Here is a 25,551-nt window from a genome sequence, read left to right on the forward strand (position 1 = left end):
ACATATAAAAATTCCTTTGGAAACTTCCTTTATCTCCACCACCCAAGATACATGTCTGCAATCATCCCCCAAGCATATGACCCATCAATATACATCTGAAGGGTCTCATGACTCAGGTTTTATTAGTCAGTAATAAATGACCTTTTCCCAACAATAGCTAGCCCTCTCAAGGTCCTGGACACCTTGCTTCCAAAATTCCTTAAGAGACTTATGCTATCCCTAACCCCCTCCCAACTTGAGAGTATATAATGAGCCACTGCTCATGATCTCAGTGCAGCTCTTTCTGCCCATGGTCCTGTCCCGGTACTTTAATGAACTCACCTTTTGCACCAAAGATGTCTCAAGAATTCTTTCTTGGCTGTTAACTTCAAACCTTAACATCTTTCCTACATCACTATCAGCATACAAACATGTTGATACTTTTCCCATGGGGGAGGGGGAGCCTTCTTTTGACTCCACTTTCCCCTCGCTTCCCATTGCAAACAAATTCTTTTAAAAAGTTGCCCATACCTGCAATCTTCAGTTCTTTTCCTCCCATTCTCTCTTTAACCCGCTTCAATCATGGAGTGTATCATTCCCAACAGGCTGTCCCTGACAAGGTCACCAGTGGCCTCCATGTTGCTAAATCAAATGGCCAATTCATTCTCAGTCATCATATTTGATCCATCAACAGCATTTAGCACTGCTGATCATTCCCTTCTCCTTGTAACACATTCTTCCTGCAGCTTCATGGACATCTTCACTTGTGCTCCTTCTCTCTCTCCTCTGCTGGCTCCTTCCTCCTCCCTATATATATGACTGACCCAAGGCTCAGCTATTGGTCCTCCATCTAAACTCACTCCTTAGCACTGTCTATAAACATGCATCGCTGCTTCATTTTGCAGAAAGAAACACAGGAAAGACATAGAATCTAGTAAGACTGACTACCCACAAGGGCTTGGTAGGAATGGGTAGAGGAATGAGGGGGAGTGACACTTCTCTGAGAATACTTCTGCACAAAGTTGTGATTTAAAACCATATTAATACCGTACCTACTAATAAATGATAATAAGATCAACTAAGATAGGGAAAAACCCTGAAAACAAATAAAACCCAATATATTTCAAATGAATAATACAACCATATTAAAGGAGGGTGTATGGGAATAAATTAACCTAAGTAATTCTGGAGCACAGTATTTAGACTATATACTCTTAAACTAGAGGTAAAACACACTCTAAACAAATATTGACAAATAAATAATAAATTATTATTCTAGCATTAGGCAAATAAATCAATATATTGAGAATATTGAAAACCAGTTTCCCCCATCAGAGAAAAAAGTTACAAATATGGCAAGGAGAGAGATTAGAATGAACCCAATAGTATGGAAGATATCAGAACTCCTGTTTCTCAACAGATGGAGAGACAGAAATAGATATGTGCACAGGTGTATGGGTGTATATGTTTCTGTGTCTACACATATGACAATGGTATCCCAGCACTAATAAACACACCTAACTCTGAATGCTCCTTGAAAAAATGTATGATTCCAGAGCTGGGTTTAAGAAATTATAAGATAAGCCTGGAAAATCTTGTTTGCCAGAAGATGCTCAAATGATAGGTACAAATTAAAAGGACACATGAGCTACTCTGAAGGTGCTCCTACTGGCCAAATCTAGAACAATCTGAATGTCAAAATAAATAATGAAGTAATGGATTATAACCCACTGAATCAATTTGCAATCTGTAATACTATGTGGATATAAATAAACTGGAGGAGGAAAAACTCTTCCTTATTGAAGAATGCTGATGAATGTAGAAAGAATAATGGAATTAGAAAATGACCATTTGATAAACATCATGATGATAATTGATTCATGCAAGCATCATCAATGTATGATAAAACTAGGAAGTGAAAGTTTGATGAGGAAAAGGATATCTACCTCCTCAAAATACTTATTACAAAGGGCAAAATGGTCACTTTACAGTGGTAAAATTGTACATTGCCAGATACCTGCAGCGGGTATCAAAGCGGTGTATATTACCAGTAATAGTACATACCAACATCATGTGCCTTCTGATATGCTGTCCTATCTTCTCTTTCAGCCTAGAATACACTCTCTTGGTATATTATCCTGGTAACTCACTAACTTCATTAAAATCTTTCTCAACTATCACCTTCTCAACAAGAACTTGCTCCCCACCTCCCTCATTCCACCTATTTTACAGTTTCTTTTTTCATAGCACTTATTGTTTTATAATTTTCTTCTCTATTACATTTATGGCCTATCCCCTACCCCTAGGAGTATAAACACCACAGGAGCTGGGATCTGTTTTAGGATCCTAAGATACAGATGTATCCTAAGAGCCTATGATAGTAGTTCCTGGCACTTAGCAAGTGCTTAATAAATACATTAAGTGCTGAATGAAGGAAAGTACTAGGCTACTGAGATTAACTATTATCTTGGCCATACCGGATCGGAGAGCAGTTGGGACAGCAATTATTTTAGAAAGTAGGAGAGAGGGTGTTGTCTTGAGTTGTGTCTGAACAGCAAGCACACTGTGCTCACTTAGATACCATATTTATTTGGAGTGGCTTGGAGAAGGGCTGACAGAAAGTATGAAGAGTCAATGTTCCCTTCCACATGTCCCTTTCCCTTGGGCCACTCTATGTGATTCCCGAATTAGCTTTCATACTGATACACTGCTCTGTGTCATATAAAAGCTATTTTTTATTCTTGAAATAGTACATTCTAATTCTCAGTTCCTAAGACATGATTTAAATGTAGGCTCTTACCTGCACAGTCGACCACATGTATTTCCACTCCACTTGGGAATTTTGATTGTAGCAATAACAGTCTGAGTCAGAAGTTTCAATAAAATCCATTTCCTTCAGAGCTTTACACCTTGGAACTGAGAGATGGAAAAGAGAATATATTTCCTAAAAATAGTTAAGTTCCCAGAATCTTATCTTTTTTTTTTATTCACAAAAATAATGCTATTTTTACATTCTCTAACGAATGAATTCTTCTACATGGTAACTACAGTCCTTCAGTCTTTCCAACCCACAGGAGACAGACAAAAAATTACAGTCTAGTGTCAATACTCTTATGATATATGGAAGGCACTGTAAGCACACAGAGAACAGGTACTTCAGTCTTAAAGTAGAGGGCAAGAATTGGGGGCAGCTTCCTGGAAAAGAGGAAATGTGAGTGGAGTACTGAAGGATAAGTCGGAGGCAATGAGGCAGAGAAGACGGGTTAGAGGGCGGCAAGTACATACAAAACCACAGAGCTGAGGGAAATCACCGAAGGGGCTCAGTCATTCACTGAGGCTGGAGTGTGGGGGATACATGAGGGCCTTTCAACATCTGCAGTAGAGAGGTAAGCAGTGGTCACCACTTTAAGGAGTATGGACTTCATGCTGAAAGCAGAGCACTGAAGCATTTTAGGTAAGTATCAAAGTCTCAGTGGGAAACTGCTGACACTCCAAAGGGTTTCACTGAAGAGTTCAGTGAAGATGTGGACAGAGTTAAGGCATTAACACTGTGAACTAAGGCACCGTGAACTTCCTAGACATCAACAACAGCTGGAAGCCTTTAACATCCCTAGGTCTGAAATGGTAAAGGCAGGACTCGATCTTATTGGAGCTCCTGAAGCCTGGCGGACAGTCTAATGGGATGCAATCCTTGCCAAAATGTGGGATGGTGGGATGAAGGTATGACTACTTCAACCTCTCTCTCCTGCCCTCCCATCAGGGCCTCTCACTGGCCAAACCCAATGGGAACCAAAGGGCAAACAAGCCCAGGTGATAGAGTCCACAGATGCCAGCTTCCAGGCACCAAGCAGGGGAAGGAAGGACAGAGAATGGATCTGTGGGGACAAACAGAGAATAAGCAGTTTAACAGGGAAACAATAGGTACACAGTTGTGTTTTAGAAAAAGCATTCTATAAGCAACGTGCAATTTTAGAGGTGAAGAAGACTGAAAGTAGAAGAACCTCTAAGGAGGCTACTGAAGCAATCTTAGCAAGAAATGAACGAGGTAGGAGGGATTAAAGACCACTTACGACGGGATCAACAGACTTTGGAGAATCATTAGATGAGGGAGAGCAAGAAGATGACATGAAAGTTCTGGTTAAGTGGAGAGATGGTGAGGCCCTTCACCCAGATAAGGAACACTGGAGAAGATGCAAGCTTATGCAGGGAAAGGGGGATGAGCTCAATCTGGGACATAACTGAGTTTTGGTTGTGGGACTAAGTGAAGATGGATAGGTCTGCAGCACAGGTGAAATTTGGAGACAGAAGTAGATACATGTGTATCTGTGTGTATAAATATATGTGCATTTGTGTGCTATATGTAACATAAAAGTAATAGATAACACATGACACATATATATTATATATACGTATAATATACATATACATACATATAATATACAGAGGAGGAGAGACAGGTGCTTCATTAGAGGGTAAATAGCGTAAGAAAATTGTAAAGTAATGGGATTGATTTTATTCTGTGGCTGCCTCTGTATCTGAATTTTAAATGAAGTGAGATGCCCTTTTCTCCTCAGTCAGGGCTGGAGACCAAGATCCGCCCTTGAGGATCGCTGTCAGGGCTGCCACATGCTGGCAGGCTTGTTTTCCTGCCTCAGACATCTGTAGTTGCAAGTTTCCTGCCTCTAGCTCTCCTTGGATAGTGCCAAGCTCTCAGGAGCTGATCCTGGCCTGCGTTGCCCCACAAGTAGCTTGGCCCCCAGCCTGCCCCACAGGCAATGCCTAACAAACACACCTAAACACGTAGTCATTTACCACAAAGAGGCCTGTGAGGGAGTGTGGCCTCTCACCTCCTGCCCTCCTACTAAACAATGGCTTTGGCCCCTGGGCATATCATTGGGGGAGGAGAGGGTGTCCAAAAGTGGGGATTTCTGTGGCGGAAGGGGCATCCGAGGCCACCTAACTCATTTCTCCCTGCCTGGATTCGTGCGGGTACCAGCCAGGCTGCTCCATCCATCTACTCAGAGCCATGTCTCCCACATAGGATCCCCTACAGGACTGTGAGGTGCAGGGTGGTGAGGAAGAGCCGTGGGTGGGTGCTGGAGGAGGCAGAGCTCCACAGGCGTCAGGGCAAGGAGGTCAGACCTGACACTCGGTACAGCCGCCACAAGCACAAGCCCCGCTCCTGAGGGGTTAGCTTTATCGAACCCGACAGCTCCGGCTCCACACAGTTGCAAGGGGGAAGTGTTCTACGTTGAAGTGCTTACTTCCATCAGCTCACAGAATAATGTTCTAGAAAAGTTTTCAAGTTCTGTTTTTCTTCACTAACAAAAGTTCTGAAAGCATCTTATTTTGTTCTAAAAGCAATAAATCACTTTCTGTGAGGAAAAAAAATAAAGTGAACTGAGATGAAAGTCATAAATTCTTCTGGATCCAGGATCCGGTGTCACCACTACATCTGTCCATAGGAAACAGGCACAGAGAATGCTACAGGCACACAGAGAAATGGGCCTTATGCCCATCCCGCATCTCCTCCGAGGAAAGTGTGGTCAGCTGCTCCAGAAAAACCCACAATGAAGCTAGAACAACCTGGTACACCAAAGTTGGGGAAAGACTGAGTAACTAGTAACTAGTCAACAATTACATCCATTTAGGGAATAATACTGAATAAGCCCACATAGGTCCGTGTCCTAGCTAGAAGCATCCTAAGCATTCAACTGGAGAAAGTGAAGACAGACTTGGGGAGAAGACGCAGAGAATACCCACTGATGTAACTGCAATAAAGTCACAAAGCTACACAAAGCAGGAAAGTCACAGGAGAATCCAGTAATTTCCATTGTGACACTGTCAGATCACTTAATCTTTACTCTTAAATTGTGAGGAAATGCATATATTTTTTAATATACCAACAAGTTTGCTGAGTCTGAGAGTCTGAGATGCAAATACAAGATTCTAAGAGACAGGTCTCAAAAAGGCATGTGAAGGAAGGTCTAGAGGCGCTCTGCTAGATACAGGATACTAAAAATTAAAAATGCATCCCCTGCATGGCCTGTTTACATACAATACCAAAAGGAGAATGCAGAACCAGTGTGACCCACACAAAGCAACCAACGCTGAGGCGAATTCTTGGGTATATCTGAGATGCAAATGACTCCTGGCCACAGGCTACACAGGGGAGAGGGCACTCCTGGACATCTAAGGGCTGGCAGCTAGTTGTAGATAAAGACAATGTCAAAGGCAGTGTAGAACCTGGGAGCATCTGAGCAACTAAAGCACATTAAAAGCCTTCAGCTAGTGAGAGCAGAGGTAGGACTGGAAGGAGGGCTGTGGACCGGCCTTCTGGTATCCCATGCTCTGCCTCTGCAGAGTCTCCTGTGGTGTCTCCGAGCAGGAACAGGGCTACACCAGGTGGCGAGAGTTGACAACTTTACACTGGGGGTCCTCAATAAAAGAGAAGAATTCCTACCTATTGTTGGAAAGGGAATTCATTCCAACAGGACAGGTAAAGGGGGGAGGCCTCACGTCCACAGACCCCAGCAGCCTCAGGCCACTGTAAGAACATTAACTTCCAGCCAGTTCTCTCTTCAGGTTTACTCCTAATACCACACTGGTGCTCAATGCCGGGCACTTTTTTTAAGGGTGGTCACAGGGCTACTCCCGGCATTGCCTCTCCTAGTGGGCTCCTCTACTTCGAGAAATCAGTCCCCATAAGAACAGTGAACTACTCCTCTTGTTAGTGGTGTGAGGGAATATCCTCTTTCTGGGACCTGAACTTTGCAAACAAATGCTGCCTTCCAATGAGTTTTTTTTCCACTTGGTCCTAAGGCTATCTCCTAAGTCACTTAATATCTGTAACTCTTAAGAGCAAGATGGTGTAATTTAAGTAGAGTGCAATAATTTGAATTTAGAAGTAAATGCTTCTCTGTGATCCAAGCCAGTCTCCTTGCACTTGGATTACTGTAATAGTCTTTTAGGTGGTTTCCCTGCTTCCAGAATTGCCCCTATAATGTTCCCCTGCAACCCATTCTCCAATCAGCATATAGATCTTTTAAAAACATCAGAGCACACAATTTACCTGCTCAAAACGGATGACTTCACCCTGCACCCATAATAAAATCCTTCCTCCCTTCCAAGGACCTAGTACCTCTGACATTCTCTCCTCTACTCTTCCTTCTCTCAGCTCCTCAGGCCACACCAGCCCTCCCATCCTCAAGATGCTGAGACACTCCTGCCTCAAGTTTTCCTACTTGCTGATTCCTTGACCTGCAATCTGCTATCCCCAGATTTTGGCAGAGTTTGCTCCTTCTGACAGTTTGGGTTTGCCCAAACGTCACCTTCTCAGGAAGGCCTTCTCTGACCCCACTGTCTAAAATGGCACACTCCAACCCCTTTCACCCACTTTCTTCTCACTCTGCTTTATTTTTTCCTTATATTATTATTAGTTTATACTCTGTCTCTCCATAAAATTAGGGAGAGCATGTTCATTAACGTATCCCCAGACTTTAAATATCTGTCTTTTGTATGTGTGTTATAATTTGAGAGGGCTGGTGGGTTATTTGGGCATGCACAGCCAAGACAATGAAAGCCTAGCGAATCTTTGTAAAAGGCTGCCCAGTACCAGTCAGCATCATAAAAGGAGGTGCACTCTGGCCCCCCCCTTTGAAACAACCTGATGTAATCAGATACCCTATCCAGCCTGTGTCACATCCCACCTACAGAACCCATAGGCTACATCTCCCCCTCACCCTACTCCATCATCAATATACCTTAACTACAGGGTTGAAAGCTGTAATCCTGAAGATCCCTTGGGTTAGGGACCTTCTTCTTTATCCTCCCCGGATAGAGAAGGGCAGAGAGAAAGAGGAGACAAGAAGCTTGTTTTCGTTTTACTCATATATGGTACATCAGTATATTCTGCATAAGGGACCTCCCAGTTAGAAGAAAGGAACTTGCTCTGAATTTCTCCTCGGTCCTCTACAGGATTAAGTAAAGTACAGATGGAGGTAGGTTCCTCTGATATTGATACCTGTGGAAACACTACTAAAGGCATGTTGTAAAGTGTTCCCCCTGGAATTCCCCAGAGTGGCCTCTGGCTTTTGAGGTGAAGTTGTTGTCAGATTTACACAATACATGAGACATAACAGACAAGGTGTTAGCATTTCATGGTGTCTGGCTACCCTCATTGTTATTAACTTTCTTCAGAGATGAATTTCATTCAATCCACACAAGAACTTCTAAATATCCAAGGGAACTAGAAATTCACAGCCACAAGAAACTACAGATCTAGCTTCATGTGAGTTCATATAAACCTTAAGCCATGAGCTAGTTGGGCTAAGCACAAGACAGTGACTGTGACAATCAAGATTGTTATCTAGGCTTCTTCTAGAGACATTTTCTCATTCAGTTTCTACTCCCTCCACCTCAGCCTAAGGGTGGGGAATAGAAGATGTAGCCAGCTGGACTGCTTATCTGAATTCTATCAGCTGTTCAAGCCCTGAAGTCTGGGAAGCTGCCTGCATGTCTGCAGGTGTCATTTTCTCACATGACCTCAGTCTTCTGCTGGTTCATTCTGCTAAGATGGAACTTCCTGGAGGTACATGAAGGCAAACCCAAAGATATCACCATGATATCAGCAAAATCCCCTTACAGTGCAATCTAGAAAACAGAAGGGAATTTCTAGGGATTCAGAAAAATGTACTAATAATCATTCATTTGATCAGAAGAAAACAATACCTGCCTAGGGACAGCTACTAGTTCCACTTGACATCGGATATGTTTCTACCCTAGCAGGTGCCCCATAACCTAGGTATTCACTTCCTCAAACCTGATCCCAGAAAGATCTGAAGTGTAGGCTATCCCAGCTCTGCCTCATCTCCTAAGCACCTAGGTGTATCTGCAGGACCAGTCCTGACAAGGCTACATCTCTAAGCCATGAAAGGATCATCACCTTCTGTAACTCCCTGCAGTACTCAGAAGGTTCTCTTGATTCTGCAATAAACCTGACTTCTGACTTTCTGGACAATTGTGCCCAAACTGCTAAGACATAGCACAATTATTTACATTACCAAAGGATTTGAGTCAGGGTTACCTTACCCGATGAGATTCCTTAGTTCATTTTAAATAGCACTCAATTTATAAATTCAATAAATCGAATTTTAAGACTACATAGCTTATATAAAAAAGGGACACATGGGTTATCACCTGCTTTAACTAATAAATTACATTTTTACTCCTTTGTACCGCTTTTGTCATTTATTAGTTTTCCTAAATGGAAAGGATATATTTAAGTTAAAGAATTTAGTCATACATAAGGTAAAAATATTCAGTCAAAACTTCAGAAAAGGGCAGGTAATACTTAAACCTACTTATAGAATATGCCAAAAATAAAAAGCACAAACACTCCTCAAATCTTAGCAGATCTTAAACAACCTCTAACAAAAATATTTCAGCAATGTTCCTTCTAAAAATTTAAACTTTACATGGCCCTCATATGAGAAGAAAATATCTTCAGATGAAACTATAATAGAATAATAAAATCACTTATTTAATTAGACTGCCATTTTCTCCATTTGGCCTATTACTGCTTTTCTTTTGGGACAAGGAAAGGGAAAAAAACAAAAACAAAAAGCAAAAACTGACAAAACTTAGCTCCTGAAAGTTCAAAGGAAGGATTTGTCTGGGTATTATTTGTAAATTCACATTTTCAAAGGAGTTAGCATGGAGCACCAAAGTTAGAAGGTAACTATTCTATTAACACTAGTTTTTTTAGCCAGACTTGAATATAAATCTTGATTTTTGTTTCTCCAAGAATGTGCATAGAGAATGAATCTGAAATTAGCACATGCTGATGCACATTCGGACTGATTTTAACTACAAGGACTGATTTTTCTTCTCCATAGATGAATTTGAAAGCTGTGGTTTTCAAATGGCCTATCGCTACATAGTTCAAGCCTGGGAATTCAACGCAGTGGCCTCAACTACATCCTAAGACAACACATGGTTTCTAAGCTCCTCTCCCCTGGCTGCAAACTATGAATAATAACTCTTCTTTTTAGCCAGCCAACTACCTGCCTCTCCTGTGTCACTTGCCTCTGACTTTCCTCCAAATAGGATGACAGAAAGCTGGCCTGGCTCTGGATGTTCTCTATTTTATGGAAGGGTGTGTGCATTCAAGACAGAATTTTACAACAGTTAAGTATCATCTAATCCAAGCTTCTCATGTTATAAATGGGCCCTATTATGAAAGGAAGTACCAGCTGTTTGATCTGTTCATAACACTACTTTTAGAGCAGCAATGTTCCTTAGACCTAGTCTAGTCCAGAGGTTCCAATGTGGTGTCACTGGCACACCACAGGATCTCCACAGCCTTTCCCATAAAGCATATCTGGAATGGCAAGAGTTGCTATAAGGCTACGTAAGTTGCCATTTTTCTTGGCTCTGGGCTAGAATTTTATCAACTCAGTGTACATCCTGCATGTCTTGGGCAGAACAGTAGTTCTGATAAGCATTTATGTAGCTCTCTGGCTAACAAAATAGAAGTCACAGTTAACACCAAATGTCGTAACACAAACATGAGAAATATTGGGTTAACAGAAGGAAGTAAAAAGGTGAGGAAAATACTGGAAACCACTCTGCAATAGAACAACTTTATTTTACTGACCAGAAAACCATGGTCCATAAAGATTATGTACCCAGACCAAGGTAATTCTACAAGTGGGTGGGGGCACGTAATGAATGTCTAGAAGTCAAGGTTCTGGGTGTTGGTCCAGGGCTACTTACAATTTTCTGGCTGCTGCCATGCTCAGAAACCCTCCTTCTTAGACCCATCTGTGATTTATTTTCTCATCAGTATAGACTGGTTACATTTCTCCCTACTAAGCTTGCCTTTCCTCGTCTATAAAATGGGTATGTTAATGGTACTTACCCTCAGAGGGCTATTATAGGTATTAAATAAATAATTTAAAGCACTTTTAACACTGCCTAGCACATAGTAAACACTCAACAAACCTCCGTTCAATGAAAACTGGTATAGAACAGTTCTCCAAAGTGTAACTCACTGCAAGATTCCCATGAGTTGGCAGCTCTGGCCGAATCTGGTTGTCTTCATCCTTAGACAAAGAACCCTGATTTCACTGGAGGAGGTGCTATGCCCAGCATAAAAGACCACACTTGGTTGCCTCCCTTGCAAACAGAGGTGGCCAATGAGATGAAGAGAAGTTGGTGGACAAAAATTCCAGGAAATCTTTTAAAGGATTTCATGGTGGGGGGGCGGGACGGGTAGCAGAAATGTTAAGCTCTTAGCATATTAGTAGCAGTTCTGAGTTAGAGCTCCTGACTCCTCCTTCTGTGCCAGGATCTTGAGAGTACTCCACGTATAGCCCATAACAACACTATGAGCAGCTACCATTTCTTGTTTCCTGTTCAACACTGCACACGTTAAACATTGCAACAATCCTGGCAGATATTATGTTTTACGTGTGACCAGTAGCGTGACTTGCTCAAGGACACAGAGCTAGTCAGGGGCCCGGGAATTTCGGTCTAACTCTAAAGCCAAAGCTCTTACCCTCTCCTGTCCTGAGTCCAAAGTAATAGCTATAGAGAGAAATAGTGAGGTTTTCAACATAAATTGATGTACCATACAAAAGTCCTGTGTTGAAAGTCGGGAGACTAGGGTCAGTGACTAGCTGTGTGACCGCAGACAAATCAAACCACGTCTGGGCTTTGGTTGCTGCTTCTGTAAACGAGGGAACTGGGCTAGACTCTGAACTTGGCGGTTGCTTCTACTAAAATCACAAAAATGTCCAAGTGCCACCAAAGAGACCAGGAAGCCCAAGTAGGCGGAAAGGGAGGCTGGGCCTGCCGCGGGTGCCGGCCGCGCCCGCGGGGTAAGCCTGAGGGAAAGAGGCAGCGCCCAGCCGGTTCTGTGCTTCCCGCCGCCGCCGAGGCGCAGGGAGAGCGTCGGCGGGGCGCCGGGGAAGCGGGAGAGCGCAGGGAGCCGGGAGTCGGGAGCCGGTGCGCGCGGGCGCGCGCCCGCCGCCAGAGCCCACGGTTACCTGATAACGCCGCCGCCTCCTCCTCCTCCTCTCCGCGCACAGCGCCTGCGGGCAGTGTGGACAATGGCGGCAGCCACAGCAGCAGCCACCACCGCCCAAGGGGCGGCCGCATCCCGCCCCGGGACCAGCTCCGCGCCGCTCAGCCGCGGCGCGAGCCCCTGGGGGCCGGTTCGGCCGTTTGTAGCAGAAATGGCGCGGGGCCTACGAGGAGGATGAGGGGGCGGCGAGACCCGTACGCGGGAAAGGCGGAGGCCCCGCCTTCCCGGCGCAGAGGAAGAGTCGGCACGAAGCTTCTGCGTTGGCCGTCGGCTGTGGGGCACGGCTGGCCCAGGCCCGCGGGGCTCCCGGTAGCCCTCTCGCGGCCTCTCCCGGCCTCTCCCGGCCCCTCCCGGCTTCAGGGCTTCCGGGTCTCGTCTTTCCCTGAGGCGGTTGGGCCGCCCAGTCCCGGCAGTCTCTGCGCCAGGGTGGAAATTGTGGGAGGTGGGGGCCACTCTAACGTGAATTTGCCTAAAACTTCCTTGACCCGTGTGTGACCTGCGGGGTTTTAGGGCTCAGTTCTCGGAGGTTTCTTGAGTGATGTTCTATGAAGGGGAAGACCTTTCAGGAACCCCCTTTTTTACAAATAAAAGTTTATTTTTCCTTTTTATCATTTTCCTTTTTGTTGTAACAAAAACAAAAACAAACGAAGCAATTTAGTTGCTTAAGTAACACTGACTTGTATATCTAAGCCCCTAAACACACATTTCAGTATAAGGAGGCTGTAAAGCGTTACATCACCAATACAACATGTCTTAAAATTAGCTTGCATTAAAGAAAAGAAAACTACAGGAAACTGGTGGTTGCCAGAGGGAGGGAGTGGGGGAAGGTGGGCAAAATGGGCAAAGGGGGTCAAAAAGTACAAACTTACTATTATAAATAAGTTCTGGTGATGTAATGTACAGTATGATGACTAAAGTTAACAATACTGTAATGTATATTTGAAAAGTTGCTAAGAGTAGATCATAAAAGTTCTCATATGCAAATTTTGTAATTATGTGAGGTGATGGATCTTAATTTATTGTAAGGATTATTTTGCAATATATACATATATCATGTACATCTAAAACGAACACAATGTTATATGTCAGTTATTATCTCAATAAAACTGGAAAAAATATCTTGGTGGCCTTTATATTGATAATTAGTATAGAACTTGAAGACTTAAGTAAATTATATTGCTTTTTTTTTTTTATTTTTAAAGAACAGAACTTCCTCAGGCCCTGAAAACCCATTAATGTGATTCAATATTTCATACTAAACATTTACTAGAACAAAAGTTCATTTCCTCTTTTCTGATTCTGGTCTTCTGCTTAGGTACCTCAGAGAAGCCAATTGTGACAGAAATGATCCTCTAAAAATAACTCAGCTTCATTTTCCCCAAAGGTATGAGTAGGACTCACTAACTAGATTTTTCTTGGCTTCAAAGTAAGGTTTAACCAATTGTCCTCAAATCCCTGGCACCATGTGGACACCCATAGATGGTTTTGGAAGTTCAGAAATTTCCTTATAAGGAACTCTTCAAGGAGATGAGTTTTACAAATAAACTATTAAACTTCCACCTTGTCTGCCCTGAAGACTGTCTCCAGAGAAACAGCAGAGCTCTTGATCCAAGTGTGAGGTGTGCACTTGCCTCTTGCACAACAGTTTTTTTTCCTAACCACATTCATTTTGATTTAGCTTAATTTTGAATGGCATGATGAAAAGTAGCTAAAAGAAACAGGTAGCTTCTTGAAAGATAAATGTGTTTTCCTGCAGCAGTGTCTGGTAAAGAGCAGGGAGCAATATAATAAATTAATATTTAAATTGCTATTCATGTAGCATATCTTTAGTAAATATCTGTAAAGAAGCTAAGTCAAAATACCACATTCCTCTCTACAGGATAGCAGTATTTTTCCGGAGATAATAAGAATCTTGGAAGGTGGTAGTTGTCACTGGGGGACAAACATGAGACCTCACCTAACTTCCCAAAAACTTTCTCTGATATGAAAACCTTAAGCTGTTGGGGAAGGAGCATAAAATACTACTACCACAGGGCCATGGCAAAGACTCTTATTTCTGGCGGAGAGATAGAAGTGCAAACTCTCTGCCCCTGGGGGAGCAGCAGGGAACACTGGGGTTCAGGGTCCTGAACTGAAATGACAAGAGTAGAGGTTGGCAACTTCTGGGAAACCCTCTTTTATTGAAGACATACCACAGAAACAAGGCAGGATTTGTCAGCGATGGGTAAAGGGGGAAGAAATACTGAGAAAGCGCCACCTCTAAGGCTCAGGTACACAGGACTTGCCTAAGATCAAAGCTGAACAGGAGAAAGGAGAACCCATCTGGCCCCACCACAAGCCAAGCACTAGCAACAAGCAACCCTACACTGTACTGAGGAGGAAAAAGAATGTGGGGAGAGATCCCTCTTCAACACAGACATGCAAGAACTGCTGAAAGCTAAGGGACACTAAGAAAAACTCTCAGCACTCCAGTTTCCACACTAAGAACAAGGTAATAGCACAAAAATTAAAATCCTATGGTATAGGGTGGCTGGGTGGCTCAGTTGATTAAGCATTTGCCTTCAGCTCAGGTCATGATCCCAGGGTCCTGGGATTGAGCCCCAGCTCCCTGCTTAGCTGGGAGTCTGCTTCTCCCTCTTCCTCTGCCCCTCCCCACTGCTTGTGCATACACACACTCTCTCTCTGTCAAATAAATAAATAAAATCTTTTTTTAAAAAATCCTGTGGTACACCAAAGGATTTATTGTTATAATAACAATAAAATCCAAACTCAGCTCACCTCCTGACTAGATTGATTTAATCACCTACATTTCTAATCTGACAGAAGAAGAGGCATACTTGTTTCTGGGTATAAATATTTTTTACCTCAGTTCCTCTACAAGATATCATTCAATTAAAAATTACAATACACCCAAAACAGCAAAGAAAAAAAATCCATTATTAAAGAGCTTAAAGCAATCAACAAAGCTAGATTCAAAAATGATCCACATGTTGGGCTATGATTAATATGTTAAAGGATCTAGTGGAAAAGGTAGATAACATGTGTGAATATATGGAAAATTTCAGCAGAGATATGGAAATTATTAAAAATGTGAAATGGAAATGCTCGAAATTAAAAGCACATTATTAGAGATGAATAATTCCTGCAGTGGGCTTAGCAGAACACTGGACATAGCTGAGAATAAAACACTGAACTTGAATATAGGTAAATAGAAATTATCCATACTGAAATACAAGGAAAGAATTTTAAAAAAAGAAAGAAAGAACAGAACATCCAAGATCTGTGAAATAATATCAAGTGGTTTGATAAACACAGGTTGGAATCCCAAAAGGAGGGGAGAGGAAGAATGAGACAGGGGAAATATTTTATGATATAAAGCTGAGAATTTTCCAAAATTAATGAAAACAGAAGATAAGAAAATCTTAAAGACAGCCAGAGAAAAATGATACACTGCAGAGGGCTAAAACTTACAGCAGACTTCTTGTTAGAAACTGCATAAGTGACATTTTTGAAGTAGTAGAAGAAAGAATCCCATCAATCCAGAATTCTATACCCAGTTATAATATCTTTCAAAAAATTGAAGGCAAATGAAGCTTTTTTTCATTTCCAGTAGGCTTTCACTATAAGAAATGTTAAAAGAAGTTCTTCAGGCAGGAAGAGTATTATAGCAGATGGAAATTTGGATCTACACAAAGAAATAAATAGCTCTAGAAATGATAAAAGTGAAAGTAAATATAAAACTTTTTATTATTGTAATCACTTTAAAAGATGTGTCTAAAGCAAAAATAGTTCCAATGCACTGTGGGACTTATATGTAGAATTAAAATGAATGACAGTACAACAGAGGATGAGAAGAAAGAAATGGAAGTATGCTACATAAAGTTCTTTCAGTATACCTAAGGTGATATAGTAATTCTTGAAATTAGACTGTGATAAACTAAAGATGTGTGTTGTAAACCTTAGATCAACCACTAAAATCTTTTAAAAAGAGGTATAGCTAATAATCCAACAGTGGAAATAAAATAGAACAATAAAGTGTTCCAAAAGAAGGTAAGTATATAGGGGGAAAAGGGATAAAGAACAAATTGACAAATATAAAACAACTTAAAAAATGGTAGGTCTAAATCCAACCATATCAATAATAACATTAAATATAAATGGCTCAACATCTAATTAAAAGGCAGATGTCAGATTGGATAAATAAGCAAAAGCTTATTTACATGCTATTTACTAGAAATATACCTTAAGTTTAGAGATATACTTAAATAGGTTAAAAAGAAAAGGATGGGAAATGATATGCCATAAAAAAAAACACCAATCAAGGGGCACCTGGGTGGCTCAGTCGTTAAGCATCTGCCTTCAGCTCAGGTCATGATCCCAAGGTCCTGGGATCGAGCCCCGCATTGGGCTCCCTGCTCCACTGGAAGCCTGCTTCTCCCTCTCCCACTCCCCCTGCTTGTGTTCCTGCTCTTGCTATCTCTCTCTCTCTCTCTCTGTCAAATAAATAAATAAAATCTTAAAAAAAAACACCAATCAAAAGAAAGTTGAGTCGCTATATTAATATCAGATGAAGTAGACTCAAGAATAAGTAATACTACCAGTAATTCAGTAGGTCTAGGGTAGGGCCTGAGATTTTGCATTTCTAACAAACTCACTAGTGGTCTGAGGACATCTTAAACAGCAAGTTCTTAGAACACTAGGCTCATAGAAAATTGACAGAATGAGGGCAGATGGAAGGAATCCAAGTTCAAATAGTTTGGAAAATACAGCTTACTGTGTTATCCCTCATAGACATTCACAATGACAAATAGCATATTAAAGAGTTAAAAATTCCTGGGGTGCTTGGGTGGCTCAGTCGGTTAAGCATCTGCCTTCGGCTCAGATCATGATCTCAGGGTCCTGAGATTGAGCCCTGCATCGGGCTCTCTGCTCAGCGAGGAGCCTGCTTCTCCTTTTCCCTCTGCCTGCCACTCTGCCTACTTGTACTCTCTCTGTGTCAAATAAATGAATAAAATCTTTCAAAAAAATAAATAAAAAAATTTTTAAAAAAAGACTTAAAAATTCCTGTAGTAAAGAAATTTGCAGTAGACAGCCTTTAGGATGGCCTCCAATGATCCCCTTTATTTCTTGGTATTCATGCCCTGTATAACCTCCTGTTCCTAAGTGTGGGCTAGAAATACTGATTGTTTCTAATGAAGAGTATATGGCAGACATGGTATGTCATTTCCAAGATTAGGTTATAAAAAGACTACAGTTTCTATCTTGAGTGTTCTCTCTCACTTTCTCTGGGATCACTCTCACTAGGGAAGTCAGTTACCATGTTGTGAGGCAACACTGTGGAGAGACCGATGTGAATGAGCAGATCTCCCCCAACAGAACTTTGAGATGTTTGTAGTGCTGGCCAATGCTTTGATTGTAGCTCTTGAGAGATCCTGAACCAGAACCACCTAGTTAAGCTGTTCCTATATTCCTGACCCTCAAAAACTATGATATAGTAAATTATGCTAGGTAAGTTTTTATCCTACTAATACTGTGTTGTTTCCATCATGATCTCTTTTGGATTGAGGAATTCTGGGTGAAACATTTGGTTTACACATATACTACACCAAAATTTAAGCCTGATAATTATTTTTCTCAAATAAAATCCATTAATATCCCATGCATACACAGTTTAGAAAACACTACACGTAATCTTTTGTAAAGTCTAATTTCAAAGTCAAGCTTTAGCTGTGTAAAGAGCTTTAGAGGTGAGCACCACACCTAAGCTTTCTGGCAATAATGGAACGAACCAAAAAACCACAAAAAACAAAAACAAAACAAAAACAAAACAAAACAAAACACCAAGGAGAAGGAAAAGGAGAAAAACAGAATTGAGAGTGTGGTCAGACTCATAGGTTCTTTGACATCAGCATGGAACATTGCTTCCTTCTCATGAGAAGCAGATGGATTTAACAAACTGTGATTATTGCAGTGTATTATTTTTAAGTTATACCAGCATTTGTGTGCATCCTTCTAGGAGATGAAATATACTCATTAATCAAACCAAACCAAACCAATCCAAAACAAAACCCCCTATAAACAGGACACCAGCAGAATCTTCTGTTCAAAGCTTCCTGGGATATTATGCAGGCTTGCTTTCTATCTTTCCATTAGAAAATAGAGAAAAAGTTTGTCCATCAGTGAGTCGATGAAGTGAGAGAGTTGTAGTTGGAATCGCCATTAAACTTGCCAAGAGGATGCAAAAACAATTGTCACTAGATTATAACACCAGCACATAAATTTCTACACCAAAATGGGTGATTGAAAAAGGACAAAATTCATTGCCTCTTGAAGCAGTTGCCCAATTGTGCCACAGATCTTAGCTGTGGACATCTGGTAAACAGCCCATGTCCACCTCTAAGAAGGAATGAAGTACTGTAGCTTGTGGGATCTGGATCTCCTAGATAATGAAGAAGTTGGCACTTTTGCCAGAATGCTATTGGTGTGGGTAATAAGTAAATGTTTAGCATTGTGAATGCAGATTCCCAAGACAAACCCTCTGGAGATTGTTCCAGTTCTTCCGGGGAAAGCCCAAAATTCACCTTCTTAATATGTACCCCAAGTGATTCAAAAATCATTAGAAATAAATTTTGAGTTTTACAAGTTTCATGCTTGACAGGAAGTAGCTTTTTCAGGAAGTTTGTAACCACAGCTAAAATATTGTGTGTATGTACCTTACATAATTCATATTGCTAGAATATGATATATTTTTGAAAAAAATGTATAATAAAGAGCTTCCTTAATATTATTTTCGTGACCTGAGTTTTTTAATTCCATTCAACTATTTCCACATGGTGTGAAAAAGATTATAATTCAATTTTCAGCCTCTGCATTTTTATTTCTAGAGTTCTTGTTCTTCATAACTAATTAATTTTCTATAGCTGTCATAGGGTTATAATCAGTCATTATGAATCAGATGTAAAATTTAGCTCATGTCAGAAATTATTTAGGAACTTTCACTTGGTTTCTAGGTAGGTAGAACATTTAATTAAATGAATTAGAATAAAATAAAGTTCTACTACTTTGTGTTCTTTCATAAAGAAAGAATTAGTCTGTTACTGCAATGATACCCGCCAATGCCATAAAGATTACAGAGGCTATATGTCATAATGTCTTCTTTTTAAAAATTCCCATTTTTGAATTTCACATAAAGAGAGGGGGGAAAAAAAACAACAAACAACAGCAGGCTGTTCAAGACCTCTCCATAAAGGAAAAAAGTAAAAATAATAAAAATTGACTCATTGGATGTTTTTCTTAGCATATTTCATTTAGGAAATATTTTGAAATTGACTTGCCATATACTAGTTCGATAATTTTAGTAATAAGTCATGTCAAAACTAGAAGAGAGATAGCTTTTCAGTATGAATAAATGATGTTGGGAAGGATTAGAATAAATATAATTTGTAAGAAAGATAGTATGTCCTCTATACTAAATTAGTAAAGCTTGTTGTAAAAAATAATTGGTCAAATTCAATTCAAATCTTTCAATTCAAATAGAGAGATGCAGAATTCTTTAAAGTAGTGGTTGTCAAATTTTGGTGTGGGTAAGAGTCCCATGTCCAAACATTCTTATTCAGTAGGTCCAGTGTATGACCTGGGAATCTACACTGGCAATTCTGAGGCAAATAGTTTTGACTATACTGTATTAGTGGTAGACAAAATATTCAAAAGTGATTGATCGTTAGTTGATGATGGCTAGAAAATAGTATCTAAAGGGAAAAAATTGACATATTTGGTTAATCTGAAAAAAAGAAGATTGAAGAGTTACAGCTTTCTAAGAGTTAATTTAAGGAACTAGGATACAGGAAACTAGTAACCAGTTATTATGTTTTCAAAGACAAGAGCAATCTTTCACCTGGACACCGGCCAGTCCTACCATTCCACATCACCTGATTCCTAAACAAATCCTATCAAAGTTTTCTTTGCTGCCAACACACCCTTGGGAAGCATTTTTTTTTTTTAAGATTTTATTTATTTATTTGACAGAGAAAGATATAGTGAGAGAGGGAACACAAGCAGGGGGAGTGGGAGAGGGAGAAGCAGGCTCCCACGGAGCAGGGAGCCCGATGCGGGGCTCGATCCCAGGACCCTGGGACCATGACCTGAGCCAAAGGCAGACGCTTAACCATCTGAGCCACCCAGGCGCCCTCCTTGGGAAGCATTTTAATCAGCCGTTCTCTACAATTAATCTAGGTCTTCCCCCACCGCCACTGGAATAATTTCTATTAAAACGATTATAGTGAAATAATTGTATTTCAAAATCTATTTTTCTTTCATGGAAAGCTGTAAACTGCAGATATCCTTTTAGTTTAAATTCCTTAATTGTCTTCATCGATCATTTATTGACAATGAAAAAGATTCAGGAGCCCTTCAATTCAGTTAAAACAGGGATTTTCTCTTCTTGCTTTCAGTTCTTGATCACGCACTTACTTCAGAACGTCCCTGGTGGTCACAGTCTATACGGAAAATTCTTCAGTCTATTTCATGTGTTTTTGGAAAGAACTCAAATATTTTTTAAAAAGGACATGTAGGGGCTGAGAGATGAAGATAAATATAACAGTCTCAGATTTTGTTCCTCTGCTTGTATGTTGTCTCTCTGTCTCTCTCTCCCTCTCCAAATCAGATCTAAATAGCCTATCTATATTTCCAATATTGCTGTCTCTTTGCATTCTATATCTAGAATATATACATCTGGCTACATCCAAGTATATTATAGAGTTGTTATAAAGATTTTTGACTTTCCTTATTTTTCCAGGATGTTATTGTTGATCATGGGAGTGGAAAGAAAGTGTAAGCAACTGTTGGGAAGAAATTTATAATGTTTTATTTATAATAAAAAATTTTATTTATGAAATATAAATAATATTTTATTTATCTTAAAAAATTGACATGAGAGTCTACCTGTTCTGAATGGTTTCTATAACACAATCATAATTTCTAGAGTAGTCATGTGTCATAGAGATTATGGAAAGTGGAAATAATTCAATTAATATACTTCTAATTTTTGCTAATGTTATTAATCCTATTTTACCTGTAAAGTCTATCTACCTAACATTAGATATATTTTGCTTACATTAATCAAAGTCTATAAAGCTAGATGAAAAAAATTATTATTTAGTACATTTCAGTAACCTTCCCCCACACTCATTTTTATTTCTTTGCTGTGATTTATAGGCCCTGTCCTTACTGACAGGGTCAAAAACTCCATCTATGTCTTAAACAATGAAGACATTTATTATGTCGCATGGAAGAAAGTCCCAAGGCAGGTTAATTCAGTAGCTTGAGCATGCTATCAAGGTCTCAGACTGTTTCCAGCTTTCTACTTCACCACTCTTAGCTTGTTGGACTTTGTCTGTAACTTTTCTCCTCATAACTGAAAAGGGCTTGCCACTGTCTCCGATCCTGGGTCCTCACACAACTGTGACCCAAGGCAGGGGGCACCAACTCCCCTTTCATCTCTTGAATAGGGAAGTGAAGCCATTCTTAGAAGCCCTTCCCTCCACCCTCTCGACAGACTCCCTTGCTGGTCCTATGAGAAGTGACTAGCCCAGGGCGCCTGGGTGGCTCAGTTAGTTAAGCGTCTGCCTTCAGCTCAGGTCATGATCCCAGGCTCCTGCATCCAGCTCCCTGCTCAGCGGGGAGCCTGCCTCTCCCTCTCCCTCTGTCCCCTACTTGTGCTTGCTCAATCTCTCTCAAATAAATAAACTCTTTAAAAAAAAAAAGAAAAAAGGAGAAGAAGTGACTAGCCCATGCCCTTGCTAAATGGGGTGGAGTGAATGTCTGGCATTTGCAGCCTCCATGGTGGGAAGGGTATCATAGAAGACAAAGACTGGAATAGCAATAGACAGGGGAAAAAATCACTCTGGTGATATTTCTGACAGTTCCCAAAAGCCTTTGGAGGCTTCTGAAAATGGGAGTTGAAATTTATGCTGACTTAATAAATGAGTTTTATTCCTTATCCTAAACTTTGATAAATGTATTTTCCTTTAGAAATTTATTCATTGACTCAAAATGGGAGTTGCTTCTATATCAAGTAAGTATTTTTCCTACTATTGCTCTTGTTTAGGAGATTTACATAACATCTTTATTCTAAAGCACTGGATTTCCTAAATAGCAAATATTTCCTTTCTAATAATGACAGAGAATAAAATTAGACAAATGGGTTATAATAGGGAAAGTAAGGAGAGAGTAATAGGAATGGTAGAAAAAGAAAAAGGTAAGGAAAAAAAGGAAAGGTAAAGTAGACTGAGCAGTGACTGTTCTGGATGGTATAACGTGAGAGAGTTCAGTTAACTAGGTCACTTGCCACTTGAAATGATGGGCAGGGTAAGCCTTTAAGACTCTGGAGGAAATAGAAGGAAAGGAGGAGGGAGTTAACTCCTTTTTCAGGCATGCATTCTGCAAGTTAGAATTTGTCTGTCTTAACCACATTGCAGGTGTGTCCCTGGAAATGCATGTTCATATAGGGTGGCATTCCTTTTTCTTTCTTCTTTTCACTTAAAGATATTTTGCCTAACAATGATGCTTAAAATCATTCATCTAAATATTTAAGGCTCTTAACTTGTTTCAACAATAATTAAAGCTAAACCCACTAATATTTCTTGGATTTGTTTTAGGATTGAGAGGTTATACTTCCTGCTTTCCATTTTCCCATTTCACCTGGTTCTTCATTGCCTTTTCCTAGTTTTCCCCCTTTCTACTCTTTGCCAGATAGTATAATCACCAGAAATATTATAGGTTCTTTTTTAACACTTTATCAATCTTGAATAATACCAGAGAGAATCTTGTTGAAATTCTCCCTTTGTTATGATAGGTATCCTTTATGTTAAATAGGTTTTTATTGTTTTAATCCTTACATCTATTGTAAAATCAAAGTATAGAAAGCAATACAAAATGAATGTATACCCTAATGAGTTATTTATCATAAGGCAAACATTCTTGTAGCCAACCCCCAAATTAAGAAATAGAATTTTCCTTGGGGCACCTGGGTGGCTCAGACGGTTAAGCATCTGCCTTCGGCTCGGGATCGAGCCCCGCATCGGGCTCCCTGCTCCGGGGGAGGCCTGCTTCTCCCTCTCCCTGCTTGTGTTCCCTCTCTCGCTGTCTCTCTCTCTCTGTCAAATAAATAAATAAAATCTTAAAGAAAAAAACATTTTTTTAATAATTTGCCTTTTTTATGCTTTTACTACATCTGTATCTCTTCTCCTCTGTAACAAGATTTCTGGTTCCCAAGGATACAGTAGATGACGGAATTAGAATATCTCATAATTACTCATCCACATTGTACATATGACAGGCTCAGAATAACAACACACATATTACTACCACAATATAATTACAAAGAACAGCTTAAAATATTTTTTATATGTTCTCCCCACTCTCGCTCAGTTTTTTATAGTTGCACTATTTCTACATTATGCAAGAATATAGCTTTTACATATTTATTCTCTTTTAATTATCATTTAATATTATTTCTTCAGATAACTGTGTTTTACTATATACCTCTAATCATTTTGTCTAAAACTCATCCTCTACTAGATTCTTCAGGAAGGACTAATGAAGACAATATTCTCCAAGTTCTTGCATATTGGTAACTGTTGTTCCATGCCTTTTACAGTTGAAAGTCAGTTTTGCAGGATATAAAATCCTCAGCTCACATTTTATTTCTTGTGTCTCTTAAATATGTTATTCATTTCCTTCTGGCATAAAGTATAGCTGTCAAGATAAAAACTGATGATAATCTAATTTTTTACCCTGTAAGTTACTTGGTGGTTTTGACTGCATACTCAATGGAATATTTTCTTTTTTTAAAGTTCATTCATTTTACTAGAAATAAGTCTTGGTATTGATTGTTCTGGGTCAATATTCCCAGCTACATAGTGTGCTTTTTCAATACGTAATTTCACATTGTTTCTTATTTAAGGAAAGTTCTCTTTAATTATTTGTTTTTCCCCTGTTTTGTATCTCTTCTTCAAAGATTCTGGTTACTTGTGTTTGAATCTTTTTCGTCCATCTTCACTACTTGTCACTTTCTCTCAAATGTTTTTTAACTTATTTTTTAAACCTTTGGTCCTTTTTATATTTTATTTCTCTTAAGGCATAATCTGTTTAATTATATTTGCTCTTGTGTTCCTTCTAATTTAGCGTTTCTGAATTTTTTTTTTAACTTCTAATTGTCTCCTGAGTTCTATCACCTCAGTTGCAGTGTTTTTAAATTTTCCAAGTTTTAACAGTTTTGATTAATGTTTTCATTTCATGTCTTGTATCATTTTCTTAATGTATTTTAGCTTCTCTTGAGATAGAAAGTTATACTTTTGATTTGTTCTGTGTATCTCTTTCTGGCATAGGGATATTATCCTACTCAATATTTTTCTTAGAAATAACTTTGCAGGGGCACCTGGGTGGCTCAGCCGTTGGGCGTCTGCCTTCAGCTCGGGTCATGATCCCGGGGTCCTGGGATCGAGCCCTACATCGGGCTCCCTGCTCCGCGGGAGGCCTGCTTCTCCCTCTCCCACTCCCCCTGCTTGTGTTCCCGCTCTCGCTGTGTCTCTCACTGTCGGATAAATAAAATCTTTAAAAAAAAAAAGAAATAACTTTGCAAAGGATTTGGCCTCAGTACTTGTTTCTCATTTTTATATGAAAATGGTCCTCTAGAACTTTTAGTAGGAGATGTGGTTTTAAGTAACCTTCTCTAACTTCATAAATTCCGTCTTCTGCTATTTTCATGTAGTTAAGAAGGGTCAGCTTGCTTTATGAGATTTCCTGGTCCTGTTGCCTCTCCCCAACACACTTTTATTTGGGTCTGCTATCTTTATTCTGTTGTCTCTATCCAGCTCAATTTTGATTCCACTCTCAGCATTTCTCTTCCGTGGGACACTCGGTTGTTTGAAGAGAGCTATGGCAGGTCAGTGTCTAGAGTTCATAGGGCCGACACTGCTTAAACACCTTCAAGCTTTGTAATAGACTTGGTGCGTTCACCATCTACTGGATTGGGCAAAACCTACCTACATTTTCCAGGAAATAGTTGTTGCTATTTTGGGCTTCTCCCCTTCTCCAGTCTGTCAAAGTCTGTTAAGCTTCAACTGCTTCTCTCTGCATTTCCTGCTCAGATGCTGATATGATTCAGGTCTGTGGCTGTTCGTGATTTGTCCTTACTCACATGCATTTTGAAGTCTTTGTGGATGCCTCATTACCTAGTGTCAGTGTAAATGTTGTCCATGTTTTTTTATTTTATTGAGTAGTTCTGTATGTTTTTATGTTGAGATTTGGATTCAAAATTACATTGCCGCTGTAGTCATCTTCCTAGAACCCACCAGATAGATTTAAAATATTCTCTTCTTGGGATGCCTGGGTGGCTCAGTTGTTAGGCATCTGTCTGCAGCTCAGGTCATGATCTCAGGGCCTGGGATCGAGTCCCACATCGGGCTACCCGCTCAGCGGGAAGC

General features: G+C 40.1%; 1 protein-coding gene and 1 non-coding gene across 6 annotated transcripts in view; one reads left to right on the forward strand and one right to left on the reverse strand.

The window, feature by feature from the left end:
• The window catches only part of NEMP2 (nuclear envelope integral membrane protein 2), a 157,204-nt gene that overhangs the window by 47,671 nt on the left and 83,982 nt on the right, over positions 1-25,551 (reverse strand). For 3 of the 5 annotated variants that reach the window (XR_003519050.2, XM_027588937.1, XM_027588934.1), the window contains exons 1-2: positions 12,030-12,440; positions 2,780-2,895 (exon numbers count right to left, since the gene is read on the reverse strand). Coding sequence is in view for 4 of the 5 variants with exons in the window: in XM_027588937.1 (XP_027444738.1) it covers positions 2,780-2,895; positions 12,030-12,141 (228 nt within the window). In the remaining variant the exon portion in view is untranslated. Of the gene's footprint in view, positions 1-2,779; positions 2,896-11,033; positions 11,085-12,029; positions 12,441-25,551 lie in introns of those variants that run through there. The other 2 variants (XM_027588935.1, XM_027588936.1) reach the window with 2 other exon arrangements.
• LOC113921203 lies at positions 4,510-4,640 on the forward strand. The gene has a single exon (XR_003519599.1).

The sequence above is a fragment of the Zalophus californianus genome, chromosome 3, assembly GCF_009762305.2.
Source record: "Zalophus californianus isolate mZalCal1 chromosome 3, mZalCal1.pri.v2, whole genome shotgun sequence".
NCBI lineage: Eukaryota > Metazoa > Chordata > Mammalia > Carnivora > Otariidae > Zalophus > Zalophus californianus.